Source organism: Hesperophylax consimilis, chromosome 13, assembly GCF_061612785.1.
Source record: "Hesperophylax consimilis isolate HC1 chromosome 13, BYU_Hcon_1.0, whole genome shotgun sequence".
NCBI classification, from domain to species: Eukaryota; Metazoa; Arthropoda; class Insecta; order Trichoptera; family Limnephilidae; genus Hesperophylax; species Hesperophylax consimilis.
This window is the reverse complement of record NC_142848.1, coordinates 33,338,711-33,355,054: the sequence shown is the minus strand read 5'-3', so window position 1 is coordinate 33,355,054 and position 16,344 is coordinate 33,338,711. Positions and strand designations below refer to the sequence as shown.

The window sequence follows — 16,344 nt, the reverse complement described above, 5'->3', positions numbered from 1 at the left end:
CAGGTGAAATTATTATCAATACATTACATTATTATCAAGGCATATAATCAAGTACTGATAAAATTTGATATACAACTCTGAATGGAAAGGTACAAAGCGATAAAAAGAATTGTTATCAGTTTCAATTGGTTTGCTATTGCGTCCGTCAAACCAAACATTACCTTGATAGCAAAATGTCGTCTGATTAATTATTTCCAGTGATAGTTTTCAGTGATGTTCATACCAAAAAGTTGTTGATCTAATGTTTTCACAAATTCGTAATACAATGTGTAATATTATGGAATGTGTTGGGTTTTATAAAGATTATTATTATATATTTATTTGTATACGCAAATGTACACATTTAAGTATAGAGTAAATATATCAAAGCGAAGCATTAGTAAATATTTTTTACACGATCAGTATAGTGAGTAATAAAGTGATTTACTTTGAAGATATACGATGTTATAGCAATCTTATAAGTAAATACGTATATTTGACGCGATTTGTGTATACTACTCACGTATACTTCATGCCCTCGTTATTTTGGAAGTATAAACAGAGAAAATGGCTATTGCTGTAATATTAAAATCCAGTTTAAAACGGGATTGCAGGCCGTTTCTAATTAAACTCTTTGTAAATTCCCAATATATCTTAAAACTTGTTGTTGCACTTGAATTTATCCTGATAATATACAATGCCGAGATGCAAAAATATTAAAATTTTTATGAACACATTCGCGTATTACTAAAAGTTTACTAAGAGACCTATCAATTCATTATTTTAAGGTTGCAATCACCGTTTTTAGCCGGATTACGGATAATTTGAAGAGATTCTTAAAAAAATAGCAATATTTTATGTCAATAAGTTTTCTACATGAAGAATACTAAAATGCACACACATTGAACTAACGCAGTATGATTTCAGAAGTATTAAGAAATATTTTTTTTCAAAATACAAACTTTGCATTCTTACACTTTATACTTTTAAAATCCAAGAAAAATTAAAAAAAACGAACAGTCTACTTTGTATTTAATCAAATTAGGTTTTTCAGTTCTTAGTTTAAATTTACATTCTTACATAATTTAATAAAATACAACCAAACTAATAACCTTTTTCGTATTTTTTTATTTTTTTTTATTTGATACAATCTTTTTTACATTTCAAAATTTTCCAGTAATGTTGGCCTCACTGGGTGGCTTGCACGTGCTGAGGCCTTCATATTAAGTACAAACTAGGTTCCTTGGTCATATGCTTGGTACTAGTGAATATTATTTTAGGCCAAAGTTCATAGAAAGTATACAATATTGATGCTTAATATTAATTAACACTGCGACTAGTACGCTCCTCCGCTCTTACATAGTATACTTTCAAAATATGCATGTTGTTTAGACATTTCGCAGAGTTACATATTATGTAAATCAGCTTCCCCTGCGTGTCTATTACCGAGAGTGAATGAAGTCGCAAAATGGAAGACAGGACATCGCGTGGAAGTCCGAGGTGGTTGGCTGTCAGGTTGCTGGGCAACGTGATGGAACATCTGATGGTTGGTCTGGTGGTGTTCTCGGTTGTGAATTTCGCAGCAGCGACCCTCGGCAGTAAAGCGGGGTACGTGATGGGCAGTTTCCAGCTTCATATTGCGTTCTCAGTTTGTGGGGTAAGTTATTGAATATGTTATGACTATTTTAAATGGCCATCCAAAGTCGTAAACAAAAATATAAAATACTGTTCTGTTACTTCATCATCGATTCATGTATCTATTGATTTTTATAATTCTAATTATTATGTATTTAAATAACCACTACCCCGTTTTGACTTGGTCGTGGCACCCACTCCTTGTTTCAATCACATTCCCACATCGTTTCATGCATTTACTTCTGTTATTCTGATTCTCGAAACGCCCCTACTCAAGTATTTGTTTTTGTTTATTAATAAAAATATATTTGGATACAGGTTTTTTACATGCTTTTCGACTACCACACTAGACACATGTCCGTATTATGGTAGTCAAAATTTGTGTATAATTATATAAATGTAATACATGATTCATTCAGTTGTAAAATAGGTATAGGTTAAATTGGTTTAACTGAAAATAAGAAAGCGATGAAAATAAAGATAAATTAAATAATTATTTTAAAAATAAATTTTAAACAGAATTGAAATGAAAAAAAAGAAAAAAAAAGCAAATGAACTTATTTAATGATGTCAGGTATTCTTTAAAATAGTTCTTTCCCTTCATAAATAACCAATACTGAATATATAATATTATGTACATGATCACATACAGGAAAGGAATTGGAGTAGGTGAATCTTGTAAACATAAAGATAAAAATAAAAATAAGGTAGGATACAAATAAAAATAATAGATAATGCTAGGGATAACAGGAATAAAAATAAAAATAATCGCATCAGTGTAATATAAAGTTTTTGTAGAAAGTTAATTTAGAGATAAAATTTTTACTCGTAAAATAAGAACACTATTAAGTTGTAAGGCATTCTTTATAATATTTCCTTCCTTGAGCAAATAACCAGTTCTGTACACTAATGGCACAAAGATCATCAGTTTTCGATGTCTTAATATCAATACTCAGTAAGTTGAACATTTTAGGCGCTATATAAGAGAACTGTCGCTGGGCGAACTTAACTTGACCCTGGTTAACTTGATCTTGTTGTTTTCTTTATACTCCTTTCTTCGTTAATTTCATCTACATGTCCAAACCATCTAAGCGTCCTTTCTCAATTAATCTTACACATTACACTGACATCTGCCTTGCATTTATGATTATACATGGTTTTACCACACATTTACCTGAGGTAAATACAGATAGATATCTTATATCCCAAGGTAGCCGGGAAAGGCCAATAAGGCTTATAATTAATAATGGAACTTATACATCAAAAGTATAAGCAATATGAACGACTTTTAAAATCAAAATTGTTCCTCGTAGTTAAGATGGTCGATTGAATCTTAATTCGTTTAACGTTCCAGTACCAACTGCTTATGGTAGAGGCCATCCTGTCATTTAGCAATGATGGTCCTATGGGCACTGTGCTCTCCAGGCAGACCAAGAGGGTAGTCCACATGGTACTGGCCTCGCTGGGGGTCATATCATCTCTTACGGGGGCTATTCTGGGCATTCAAACATATGGGGCTAAGTTTGACACAGCTCATGGGATATGCGGTAGGTCGAAATCTTCTTACATAACAATAATTTTATTTACCGATATCTTCTTCTTTACTTCTTGACATGTTAGAGAACATGTCAGCTGTCATATCCTCACTCAAGAGGACTATTAATCCTAAACTATGACTATTTTTAAATGATAAACTAACGTTTATAAGACAAAGTTTTATGCATAGCATTTTTTTAAAACATTTATTTTTACTCGGGAGATATTTTCAATTTGTATTAGTATTTCGGATGACTAATTATTGCTTATTATTATTTTCCAAAGTATGGCGTTCGTGGGGCATTCAATCTTTGACTTAGGAGATAAGTTCCCTAAGACAAATATGTTTTTCATAGGACCCCAAACTCGGAAGAGGCCCCGGCTAGGTGCCGAAACGATACAAATTGAGGAAACAGGACACAAAAATATTTCAAATTTTTATTTAAGCGGAAAATTTTGCTTGTGCAGTCAACTTTGTTTAGGGGTGGAAAACCAACGCATATGTCCACTCGGCTACTGGCTGGTTAAGCTGATATGTTTTAAAAGCTTCAATTTTAAGCAAAACCTAAAGATTTAGTTTAAAAAAAATACTGAAAGATTTCCGTCTAAACATTGTTGGGATACTGACTTTCCGGAAAACAAAAAACATTTATACGTTTGCCTTCCGACCTACAAACAAAATAACCTGCCCATTTTTATCACGAAGGTCTTTTAATTATTTTTATGATTTCAGGTCTAATCGCATTGATATTATCGCTGGTAAGCTGCCTGAATGGATTCCTATCGTTCTTCAGTCCCCAGCTGAGGGATAGAGTGAAGCCTTCGACAATCAAGGCGGTCCACACGATCTGCGGGTCTCTGGCGGTCACTATGGGGCTCGTCACACTCATCCTTGGTCTCAACAAACCACAATACTTTGTCTTCTTTAAAGGAAGGGAGACCGCCACGTGCCTCATCATATTCGTCATGTTGATACAGATCTATGCTATGAAAAGGCCGATGGAAAGCTTGAAGGGGTTTAGTGGCAGATAACATGCAGTGACGGTATTCTAAGTGCGTTTGTGCGGAGAACTCTTATAAAAAAGAAAATTAAAATAAACATACATTATAATTTTACCACACTTTAAACAGAACATTAAGAAATCAAAACGTCAGAATTATTCTGCCCAAGAGCGAGGATGAAATGAATCCCATTTGTGCTATATAAATATCAGCGACTATGGGACTTTCTGTTCTAAGAAAATGTTCATACAAAACATACTAGTGGCACCAGAGACGTGCAAACCATGGGTTTTTACTAGGTGACTGTGTGCGCAGAGAATATAAGATTTTCAACACCAAATTTGTACGCAGTAGTATTTTGCAAGAATTAAGAGAAATTTAAACGTACTTTAAAAATTACTGCGGATTGCGCTAGATATATTTTCTTATTACATTCAATTCCAGATAAATTCGCCATTTTTTTGTTAATTTTCGCCATTCAACACAAACATTTTTGATAAAGCTTTTAAAGTTGCTTACGAATGGTTTTTATGGTTTAACTGTAATTACTAATTTACACAAAACTAAAAAACACTTTTAATTAGACAAAGGTATTATAAAAGTTAATGTCATTTCATTTTTTGATTTCATTTTGTGTAAAAATATTTATTAAAAAAATTGCAAACTTTGACAATTTTATACACACTTATATTGTATTGCATAGAAATATTTCAAATTTTTCTGGAGCGTCTATTTTAAACATTTAAAAGGAAATGTGGTGTTGTCTGTGATTGTAGTGTTTTTTGTAGTTATTAAATAACGTTTATTACTGAAAACGTTATTTTTTTATAAATAAAAAAGTTGACAGTTTCTTCTATAAAATGTGATAGTATTTAAAATTATTTTTGTTACCTACTACAATATGTTCTGTAGCCACAGACGTTTCAATAAATCGCCGAATTGTTTTGTGTTGCTAGGTGGCTAATCCTGCTGCCAATTTGATGATATTCTTTAAGAACTAAAATATAATATAATACTAGCTGACATTTGCCATCTCAATTTTTCTCTAGACTTTTTTAAGGTATACAATTCCGTAGTACATTGTTTTGAAGTATCTCATAAGGGATAGCCAGTGTTACCAATGTAAACCTACGATAAAATATAATTTTACGACTTGATCACAAAAATCAACGACTTTTTTTCTACAAATATAATATGCATGTAGTATATATAAACCTCTCGGAAAAAATTCTCTAAGTGAAAACCCTGTCATAATCAGTTGCGTATTTTAGAAGAACTAAGCGCACAAACAGACAGACGCGGATAACGACTTTGATTTATACTATCTAGAGATTAGAGAAGATATATTTTACAGTATTTTTTCAATGAAGGATTTTTTCCTCTTCTTTTAATCTCCGATTGATATTCCAATGAGAGAGGCTACAAACTGATAAACGGGATAAAATTGTAAAAGAGAAAAAATACATCAAATCAGAGAAGAGCTTAGTTAGATCCCAATCTCTATACAATGTGTTAATTTTGATTTTTCGATTTTTTCAATAATTTATTTATGGACGAAATAACTTAACATTAGTAACATAACATTCAGTTAATCATATTTTTTTTCCTAAGATTACTAACTTTGGTTCTTCTTGTATATGTGCAATTCCAGTGACGAGCTCCATGGTCGAGGAGTAAGGCTAGCAATACGAAGGTCGCATGTTCAAATCCCGGCGTACGCAATAAACTTTAATTGGCGAATTTGTGATATTTCACAATTAATTCATGTAAAATAATATGAAGTAGGCAAGTTCCAGAGAGCAAGATACTCCCAGTATCACCCTGGTGTAAGACCACAATTCATAATTGAAACATTGCTTGAAATAGAATTAGCCGTGTTTGGTGACCAGATGTGATTAGCCAGGTACTTCCCCACCTTCCTTTACTGCATCTCCTTCCCCTCCCCGTTAAACAACCTACCTCAATTAGGTATGCCATAGTCTAGCCGGATCCAGACGGTTTAGAGCAGTTGGGACTCTCTTGCCATTTTCACATAAAATATTATAATATGAATATATATATATATATATTAAAAAAATCATAAATAATCTGAGCTAAAGTAAATAAAAATGTCAGCGGCTCAGGTGAGTTGTGCGGCACGTGAGTTAATCAGATGAACGCAAAACAATAGAAACACAGAATGCAGATGTCAACAAAAAAGGGCTCGTCCGGGATTTGAACCCGGGACCTCTCGCACCCAAAGCGAAAATCATACCCCTAGACCATATTCTTTACTGAACAGTTAACAATTAACCTCCACCATTTTGAAAAGGAAACGGACTAAACAAAACAAATTTATAAAGAGACGAAATGCAAAACGTTCGAGTTGATACAAACTTCGCCACGCTCAGTCAATAAACAATGTATGTTTTTATTTTAGAGAGTATTGATATCCACATATTATATAGCGTTATTTACACCAAATTTCGTGCCCACAAAACAGCGTATTTTATAAAGGTCAAAACTGTGTAATAATCTATCAAATGCCGTAAAAGAAGCCACAAGTCTTGGCACTTTTCGTAAGATATGTGCCATATAAGTAAGAAAACATATTTTTTTAAATAGAAAACTATTATAAAGCGTATATTATTCTGAAGGATCGATTTTAAATCACATAATCTGTCGTTAATCAATTTGTACCTAAACCAAAATAGTTCTCAATACAATTATCATATTTCTCCAAAACACAAAAGAATCGTATCGTAATTATAGTGATAATTGTTTTAAAGTGATTTAGATTACGCAGCCTAAGTGTAAAGACACACGAGTGGGATATTGGTTAAACCCATCATTATTTATCCACAAATGCAAATTAAAATATCGGTATGACTCATAATTATATTTACGTATTCTTAGTAAAGCATAATGTAAATAGATTATATTCTGGTATGCTCAATTCATAGTGGTAGTATCGTATTATCTACCCCATTACTGTTAGGGTAAAAACGATAAATAGCCTTAATTTCTAGTTGAACCCATCAGTTCCCTTTCTGAGTTAGCAGAGTTAACAACGCTGATTTAAAAAGTTTTCATATAATTATTATCAATCATATTTATTATTCCACGACAACAATTTTCTGTGAAAAGTGAAGCTGTGTTTGACAAAGAAGCGTTTAAAAATAAGCAATGGCAATTCCTAAGTTTAATGCCGAGGATGCAAACAGTGGTGGTTTTCCAAGAAAAAGCTTTGTACGTGATGTCACAACGCCGCCTGTCAACAGCCCTCAAATAAATCAGCCCTTGACAGCGGCAGTCGGTTCTTCGAGTACAACTTCCGATGATTACTGTGCAGTTCCAGCGATGAGTGCCGAGGACGTAAATAACGGTGAACGTGCAAAAAAATACTTTGCATGTGATGTCACAGCTCCAGCTCCCAACAGTCAACCTGAAACACAACCCCCAACGGCTGCATTCTCTTCTCCGAGTAAAGCTTCCTATCATTTTTGTCCAATTCAAACGATCAGTGCCGAGGACATGGAAGTCGGTGAATCTCTGGAATATCTTGCTGAATGGCATGTTGTAGCGCCAATTGCCATCCGTCCTCAATTAACCCAGCCCTTGAGAGCAACAACTGTTGCTTCTCGGAGTAAAGCATTCAATTACTGTCCATTTCCAACGATCAGTGCCGAGGACATGAATGACGGTGAACCTACAAAAAAATACTTTGCATGGGATGTTATAACGCCGACTGCCAACCAACGTAAATTAACCCAGCCCCTGAGAGCAACAGCTGTCGCTTCTTGGAGTATAACTTCCAATCACCGTGCAACCGTCGGTGAACCTTCAAAAAAATATTTTGCATGGGATGTTGTAGCGCCGACTTCCAACTATTGTCATTTAACCCAGCCTTTAAGAGCTAAAACTGACGCATCTTGGAGTACATCTTCTAATTACTGCGCAGTTCCAAGAATCAATGCCGAGGATATGAATGACGGTGAACCCCCAAGAAAATACTTTGTGTGTGACATCACCGCACCCAGCCCACCCCTGACATTTGCCGATACATTTATTTCGTTAACCAAGTATTTGAGTTCGCACTGTTCCTAGTTGAAACAGATAGGTAATTGAATAACTATTTACTAAAAATTTGGAAGAAAACCAATTATCAAAAGAAAAAAAAACACACGCGAAGGATTCCAATTTACGCCGAAGCCATAGTAAACCAGATACCTGAAGAAATTTTTTACTTTTTGTTTTTGTATTATCTTGTCATCTCTTTTCCACATTTTGTTTTAATTTTATTTAATCTAATAATAAAATGATTAATCACTGTATATGATCTTATTACTTTTGTAATGAATACCCTTAAATTACTAGTTACAAATGTTCACATGGTTGTTTTCTTAAAGGTTTTTTGTTTAAATACAATAAAAAAGAAATACACATTTTAATTATTGTATTATAATTTGTATACTATTAAGTTATTTCCAAAAAAGTCTTTAAAAATATATTTAAAAAAACTGTTTTATTATAAATATAAACGAGATGTGAGTGAATTAACGGATAAAACTTACTGATATAAAATATTGCATTTTTTTTAATCTGTTCAAATTATTCGCATTCCGGTTAAAAAATGCAGGCCGTTTATTAATGAATTGACAGGTTTCCTAATAATCTATCAGGAAAGTATTATGGCGATGTCGGGGGAAGAATAATTTAATGAATTTATTTTATCAATTACACCGCCAAATATAACTTGTAACATAACTATCGCAGGTCCGTGAATAATCATATTATGTTAGAAAATGGAAAAAAAACATAGACCATTGAAAAATCACATTTGAAAATCACAATTACTTCAGTAACATGTCATGATAAACCCTTAGAAAATTAAATAAAAAAATACACATTTCAAATATAGAATTAAATTAATTTTCTTGGAAACAAAAAATAATATTACAAGTAGGTAAATAATATGTCTGTATACATATATATCCAGGTATATCTATTAATTATGCCCACACACTATTAAATATAAGGCTATGGGTACCAACCCCCTAACACCTCTGACATTGGTCAATCCAAGCGGTTTAAACATGTTTGACTTCAGCAGGAGTGCCCTAGTTTAAAGGGTGAGGTTTGTCCAGGTCTTAGCAAAAGTGCACGTAATGTTAAGAAAAAAATTGAATACATCTAAAGAATTATTACAAACAAAAAAACAAACAAAAAAAAATTGTCACTGTGGAAGTCACCACTACTAATTATGACAAGATGTTATCGTCATAGGGATGTTATAAGTTTGTTTAGAATACTTTAAACCTGGAAATTCATAAACATATAATATTTATTATTAAGCTTATTCTGAAGCATATTTGATTTTAAATCATATAATCTGTCGTCAATCTTTTTGTAATTGTCAGAAAGTCACCACTACTAATTATGACAAGATGTTATCGTCATGGGGATGTTATAACTTTGTTTAGAATACTTTAAACCTGGAAATTCATAAACATATACTATATATTATTAAGCTTATTCTGAAGCATAGTTGATTTAAAATCATATAATCTGTCGTCAATCTTTTTGTAATTGTCAGAAAATCCCCGATGGTGCTGTCCAATAATAATTGGCATTCAAGGATGAATTATCAGTACCAGTCTCAAATTTGTCTCTTATTTATCTCAGTCTGAGTATTTGTAATAATGTAATCTTAACAAAGCTTTATGTGTATAGATAATATTAAGGCATGATGTATATAATATAGTGGTAGCATCGTTTTATCTACCCCATTACTGTTAGGGTGTAACGTATAAATAAATAGCTTTAATTTGTAGTTGGAGTTATCAGTTCCCTTTCTGAATTACTAAAAGTAACAACAAGTTTTAAGAAAAATATGATTTAAGATTTTCACGGCCAAAAGTATTTTTTTTATTTGTTTTTGGGGTGTTATGCCGTGTTGCGCTAACTCCTTCTTTAGCCAACGTTTCGGACAGCATTGCAGTGTCCATCATCAGGGCAGATGTGTTTTTGTATTGTGTTCTCTATGAAGCGGCAAGCTCTCTCTTGAGCAGTCAAATATTTGAAGAGTTGTCGCGATTCGAGATTGATTTTATATTTTTTTTATTAAGAGAGCATCCAACTCGGGTAGATTTTTGTCCTCGAGGGTTTCAAATATTGGATTAAAAAGATTGATTCGTTTTATTTATTTATTTACGCCCTTAGAACTTTTACATAAAACAAGTCTTTATAAATTGCATTAAAATAGTCGAACATAATAATATATTTAATCTCAGCAAAATGAATTCTATTTATCCATATTTGCACTCTAACAAACGAAAGAGTATAAAAAAATTAAGACACGAAAAAAAATAATCAAAACAATGCTAGCACAAAGTAGAGATGGAAAAAGTATTGATATCTGCCTAGAGTAAATAAAAACAATCAACGAAAAAGTAAGGTACATGGTAAATATTAACATAAAATGTAAGTTAAACATTTGCAAAACAAAATTTTAGAAATTTCTGATTTATTTTTAGTCTAGAACAAATGAAAATATCAACAGAACTGAATTTATTTCCAAGCCTATGTGGCATTTGGACTGGAAACTGAATGAAATAGTTAATATGAATTAATATAATAAACAAAGAACAACTCTGGAAATCTTATGTTACGATTTGGTACTCGGAACGTTATTAGCATTGTTAATTCAGGTTAAAGTCGGTTAAATCAAGAAACTCATTGAGTTAACATAATTAATTTTTTCAGTGGGTATGGATGGTTTGAAATTGATGAAACTTAGTTTAAACGTTTTATAGTATGGGGATCAAATGGTAGAATTGTATACTAAATTATTTCTTACTTTCTTTGATGGATTTTGTGTTCAATAAGTTGATATTATGTCAATTGATGTAAAAAGCGATTCAACCTGCACAACTGATCTAAAAAAACTAAACAGTGGTTAATGTATCAAAATTTTCTAAATTGATACTGTTTACAAATACACTAGTATCCTATGTAAAATATATATGCCTATGAGAGTGTTTTGAGTATGTTGTGTGCCTTTGAGTGTGTGTATGCTTATGAGTATGTTGACTGTTTTATATCTATCTGTATATGTATTTAGTCCCTCAAAATGTTTTGCTTCTGTATCTATTTGATTGTGGCTTCTTGTTATATAATTAATATTATGAACATGACCTACTGACAAACTGCTTTGGCAGTTTAGCGGGTCTACAAATCCATACAAATATTATCTATAATCTGTACTGGTTAAGAAAACTTGAGCAGTCAAGTATTTAAATAATCGTCGAGGTGTTCCCAGGAATATTTTTTATAAAGAAAGTTATTCTGAATGAGGTTGTCTTTTTTGATGAAAATGTATTAAATTTAAATAAATTTCTACTTGCATTTTAAAACAGAATACATCTAGTAAATCACTAAAACTACATTACCAACGCTACTCTAATGTGAAGGATCCAACAAAGTGCTGGTATAGATTACGCTTAGTTCTATAAATATATCAATAGTACCCCCATACTTGTTGCCCAGATCATGTACCTATTGGTGAGTTAGTGTGTCTGATGGTTGGTTGTGTATGTATTGCAGAAATACTTTATATTTTGTTTTGTATTCCTAGTAAAATGGCGAAGTTATAAGCTCTCATAGAGAATTTTGTGTAAGCGTATATACAATTGTTCTTGTGACGTCACAATTCAGTGCAATTCACAACTCAAATGGCAGTGCTATTGCTACTGCTATGCCAGCCCTTGAAACGTACCTTCACACGCTTATGGGCCGGACGCAAATATTAACATTTTGACAGATTATATCTTTGTTGATTCCGTATTTTCCAAAAATTGTACAAGTTTTGTCCTCATTTTGTCCTCGTTTTGACCTCATTTTGTCACATTTGTAAATAACATGTAAGAGATAATCTCGTTGTGATGCAACGCATGTACCGCACAAGAGTCCAAGCTATCTGGAGAGAGACTATGGCATCCCCAATTGAGGCATGTTGTGAAGCTGAAGGGAGGGAAGGGGCAGCGGATAGCGAGGAATGTTGTGAAACTGAAGGGAGGGAAGGGGCAGCGGATAGCGAGGAACGTTGTGAAGCTGAAGGGAGGGAAGGGGCAGCGGATAGCGAGGAACGTTGTGAAGCAATTAGCTATTCAGATCTAGCCACAAAACACGAGTAATGCTATTGCAAGAATCAATCTGCAAATAATAAGTATATCGTATTATGTTATTCAGCCGTATATCCCCACTGCAGGCTCCTTCAGGGACATGGCATTATTGTTTCAAAAATATTTATTTGATTCAGGAATTTACTTTTTACATAACATTTAATTCACAACATTGTGGAAATAACTTCCATGTTTACAATATCAGAGATAAGTTACGTAAGCATCTTAATTTTTTCACTGTGTAGTAATGTATTTGTAAAAATTATTATATTAACTGATTTAAGACGTGTTTGTAGTAATTTTATTTGAGTTTGTTAAGTGTGGTAGAAATTTGAGTTCTAGAGGCCAAAAATATTAAATAATTATATGAACGTACTAAACGTTTTTTGTTTATCTGTAAGTTGGCATTTGTTGGCTCTCGACTCTAGAAGCCAATTTTTCACCAATTTATGCAGAATGCGTGCATTTTTAGATATTCATTTATCGGGTAGGGATGTCTTAGTGGTAGATAAAACTACTGGATCCCTTCCTGCGTGACTGGTACCGTATATTTTTTATTATTTTTATTTCATGCTAGAGCAATGTCGATGAATTACATTCGGCGCCACAAATCCTAATCACATACAAGAAAAAACTCGATTGTACAGTTTTAGTGAATAATCCACAATAAAAATGTTTTGAAACAGATTTAACTGTTCTCTCATAAATAAAAAAATTCTATTATTTTTTTATCAGTTTTTTCCGATTCTCTCGGAATGTACCAATAGTGAAAATTCAAAATAAAATTCAAAAAACATTTATTGCATTAAAATACAGAGTTCAAAAGTTATAGCTTATAGGTTACATCCTTATTATTCCAGCTACCCCAACAAATACACATTATTTTACAAAACCCAACAATTACATGTTAATAAATTCATATAAATATTCATGATGATATATGATTTAATGAGAATGCAAGGAAGCGATGTTTTATATAGCTATAGCTATGGGTAAAAAAACAATAATAATACATTTACACAATTATACACTGTTCTGGTACTGGTCCCACTGTCATTCTAACCATATATCTCGGCGGGGCCAACCTGAAAATCTGCAGTGAAATAAAATATTTGGGGCATGTCATCACCGATAACCTAAATGATAAAAATGACATAGCACGCCAAAGAAGAGTACTGAGTGTGCGAGTTAACATGCTTACCAGAAGATTCAACAAGTGCAGTCCTCCGGTGAAGAAGCAACTTTTCCAAACATACTGTATGAGCTTCTACACTAGCGAGCTATGGACGACATACACACAAGGCGTCATGAACACACTCCGAGTACAGTACAACCACGTATACAGAGCCCTAATTTGCCTCCCTTGGCGATGCAGCGCCTCACAGATGTTCACCGAAGGAAGGGTGCATGGGTTCGCTGCTTTGACGCGCCACTGAATAGCCGGGACGAGTCAGCGCTACCAGAGATCGAACAACACTCTTGTCCAGGCCGTTACCCAGTGGCAGGGAGCGCCTTTACACCAGAGTTGGAGAATTTCACTCAAGCCACCGTAAAGTCCTAATATGTTTATCATTTTATTCATTTTTTATTTATTTCTATATTGTTTTTTATGTATTAACTTAAATGAACATTGCACACACCGCTCGGTCGAGCTGAAATATACATTTTTTTTCATATTTACGACTTCATGTCCGGGTTAAATCTTCCCCATAGGAAAAACTAAACCCTTCCACACACTTTTCAACAAATGATCATCTGGTCAATCCACATTATGCAAGTGCATTAAATAAGCAAAATAAATACAAAACAATACAAGAACAACACGTCAACTCACCAGAGATAGAATGAGAAAATAATTCATCGATATTTTCATATCAGAGGGTTCGGCTCGGTAGAACTCCTAACAGGGCCTATAAATCCTACTGATCCTTCAACATAAATATTTTAAAAATCTGTCGCAATTCTAAATGTATTTAAAATGACTGATTTTTGCATTTTTAAATATAAAATTTTTGATAGATCTAATTCGCCTAAATTTTTAATGAGGGAGCTAGGAATAATTATTGTTATTTATATATGCACTTTACCTCCGACACTCTGTATTACTTTAAATGAATAAATTGAAAAACAATTTAAATTAATCTAATAGAATTTACTTTCGCACGCTAAGATATGAACCCGTGACCTCCCAGCTTGCTAGTCTAGAACTTTACCCTTCAACCCATTGGTTAGTTTAACCTCATTAGGACGGTAAAAACATAACCTAATGTTCGTTTTTTTTCAAATGTGATGTTTATTTTGTATACACTAATTTTTGATGTCAGAGCGCTGATAATACCAAACATCTAAAAGTCCTCACAAATCACCCTTGAGATTATATTTCATAAAAACGTCGCGACACAAAAATGCAAATCATCCAAATATTATTGATTACAGTAATCACTCAACCAGGTTTTGATATGGGGCGCCAATATTTAACTCGCTCCAGGCGCCGTTTGGCTCAGGTCCGGCCCTGGATGAATGTAAATGGTGAGTTGTATGGCGGTCAACCCCTCGACACTTATTTATTTTGTTTAGTTAGTATTATAATGAATTATTAAATTCTGAAAAAATAAATATATTAACATGTGATGAAACATTGAAAACTCTATTACTTTGCTATATTATGTAGATGTATTTTTATCATTTGATACAATAAAAAAAATTCTCTCTCTCTATCAGGTTATGTAGTATTATCAAAAATGCAATTCAAAAATATATTTTTTAATTAATTGCTTTGTAAAAAATATATATTTAATCCGTAAATAGTATAAAACCAAGTCGTTATCCGCGTCTGTCTATTTGTGCGCTTAGTTCTTCGGAACTAAGGAACGGATTTTGATAGGTTTTTCCTTAGATAGCTTTCTCCTGGGAACTCCTTCGTTCCCTTAAAACATACCCGTCCACCCAGTATCCCGAAAGATGACATAGATTATGTGAGGAGCTAATGTAAAAAGAGGTTTTTTAATAAAATCAACAAATAAAATTATCTTTCCGTGAATACAGTACAAGAGTCTCAAATGCTGGAGTTATCGGTACTATAGAATCCCCAAAATGGGCAATTTATGAAGTTGCAATATGTGGGGAAATTGAGTGAATGAACCTCTACAGGACCTGGCTAATGATATCTGTCTAAAGCCATTTCAAATGAGACAGTCTACCACTTCCAGAACGAGACTCAAATGTACCTACTTTAATGTTTCATTTTCAATTGTCCAAAGATGCGAAGCTAAACAATCCACAATGGAGTGCTGATACCTACCCTGATTTATAACAGTGAGATACAGAAGTGGCAGAGGAAGATCGAACGTAGACTGAACGCTGTAAAATGAGATCCCTGAGGCGTGTGTGTGGTAAAACCATGAACGATTGTGTGAGAAATGTGGAGATTGGGCTAACGCCATCATAATCAGTAAGGTTAAAAAAGAGACGCTTGGATAGTTTGGGCATGCACAGAGAATAGATGAAGAAAGCAGTGCAGGAAGAATATTATGACGCGAATGTGAATGGTATAAGAAATCGAGGAAGACCAATAAAAAACCATGGCATGGTCAAGTGATTCAAGTGATTGAGTCGGGCCATTTCAAGAATTAAAACAACAGAAGGGAATGTATGATACGATATATGAACGAATTGAAATTCATCTACCGACACTTATCATTCATACAATTTATATTGTTAACCCGTTTGAAATTACTGGTCAGTAAATATAACTACTGATATTCTTTAGTAAACATAATTTCATGGAATCATTTTTTCATAATTTGTTATTATCACAATTTAAAAATACTTATTCTAGTGTTTTGCCCAAATATAAGAAGTCAATACGAAATTCGAATGACTCATTACTCGTTATTTCCCAAAATCAATTAAGGGTTTATTTTATTTTAAATTTTAATTTGATGTGCACCATTAATCATCGTTAACACTACTAGAAGTCCATAATTCTAGGTTTTTCCTAATGTCCTAAAGTCCGAGAAAAAGTCACGTG

At 33.1% G+C, this 16,344-nt stretch overlaps 1 protein-coding gene across 1 annotated transcript; it reads left to right on the top strand.

Annotated features, from left to right (window-relative positions):
* The first annotated feature begins 1,447 nt into the window (after positions 1–1,447).
* LOC149418847 (transmembrane reductase CYB561D2-like) lies at positions 1,448–4,634 on the top strand. The gene is made up of 3 exons (XM_089638432.1): positions 1,448–1,636; positions 2,969–3,161; positions 3,884–4,634. Exons 1-3 carry the CDS (start codon positions 1,448–1,450, stop codon positions 4,180–4,182), a joined length of 681 nt encoding a protein of 226 aa, XP_089494558.1. The 3' UTR covers positions 4,183–4,634.
* Positions 4,635–16,344: the final 11,710 nt, after the last annotated feature.

What these genes read in the sequence shown, in the direction of transcription:
- LOC149418847 (XM_089638432.1), top strand. Translation starts at nt 1,448, where the DNA reads ATGGAAGACAGGACATCGCGTGGAAGTCCGAGGTGGTTGGCTGTCAGG. An exon ending in TTGCGTTCTCAGTTTGTGGG is followed by an intron (nt 1,637 to 2,968) that starts GTAAGTTATTGA and finishes TTAACGTTCCAG; the next exon opens with TACCAACTGCTTATGGTAGA. An exon ending in CACAGCTCATGGGATATGCG is followed by an intron (nt 3,162 to 3,883) that starts GTAGGTCGAAAT and finishes TTATGATTTCAG; the next exon opens with GTCTAATCGCATTGATATTA.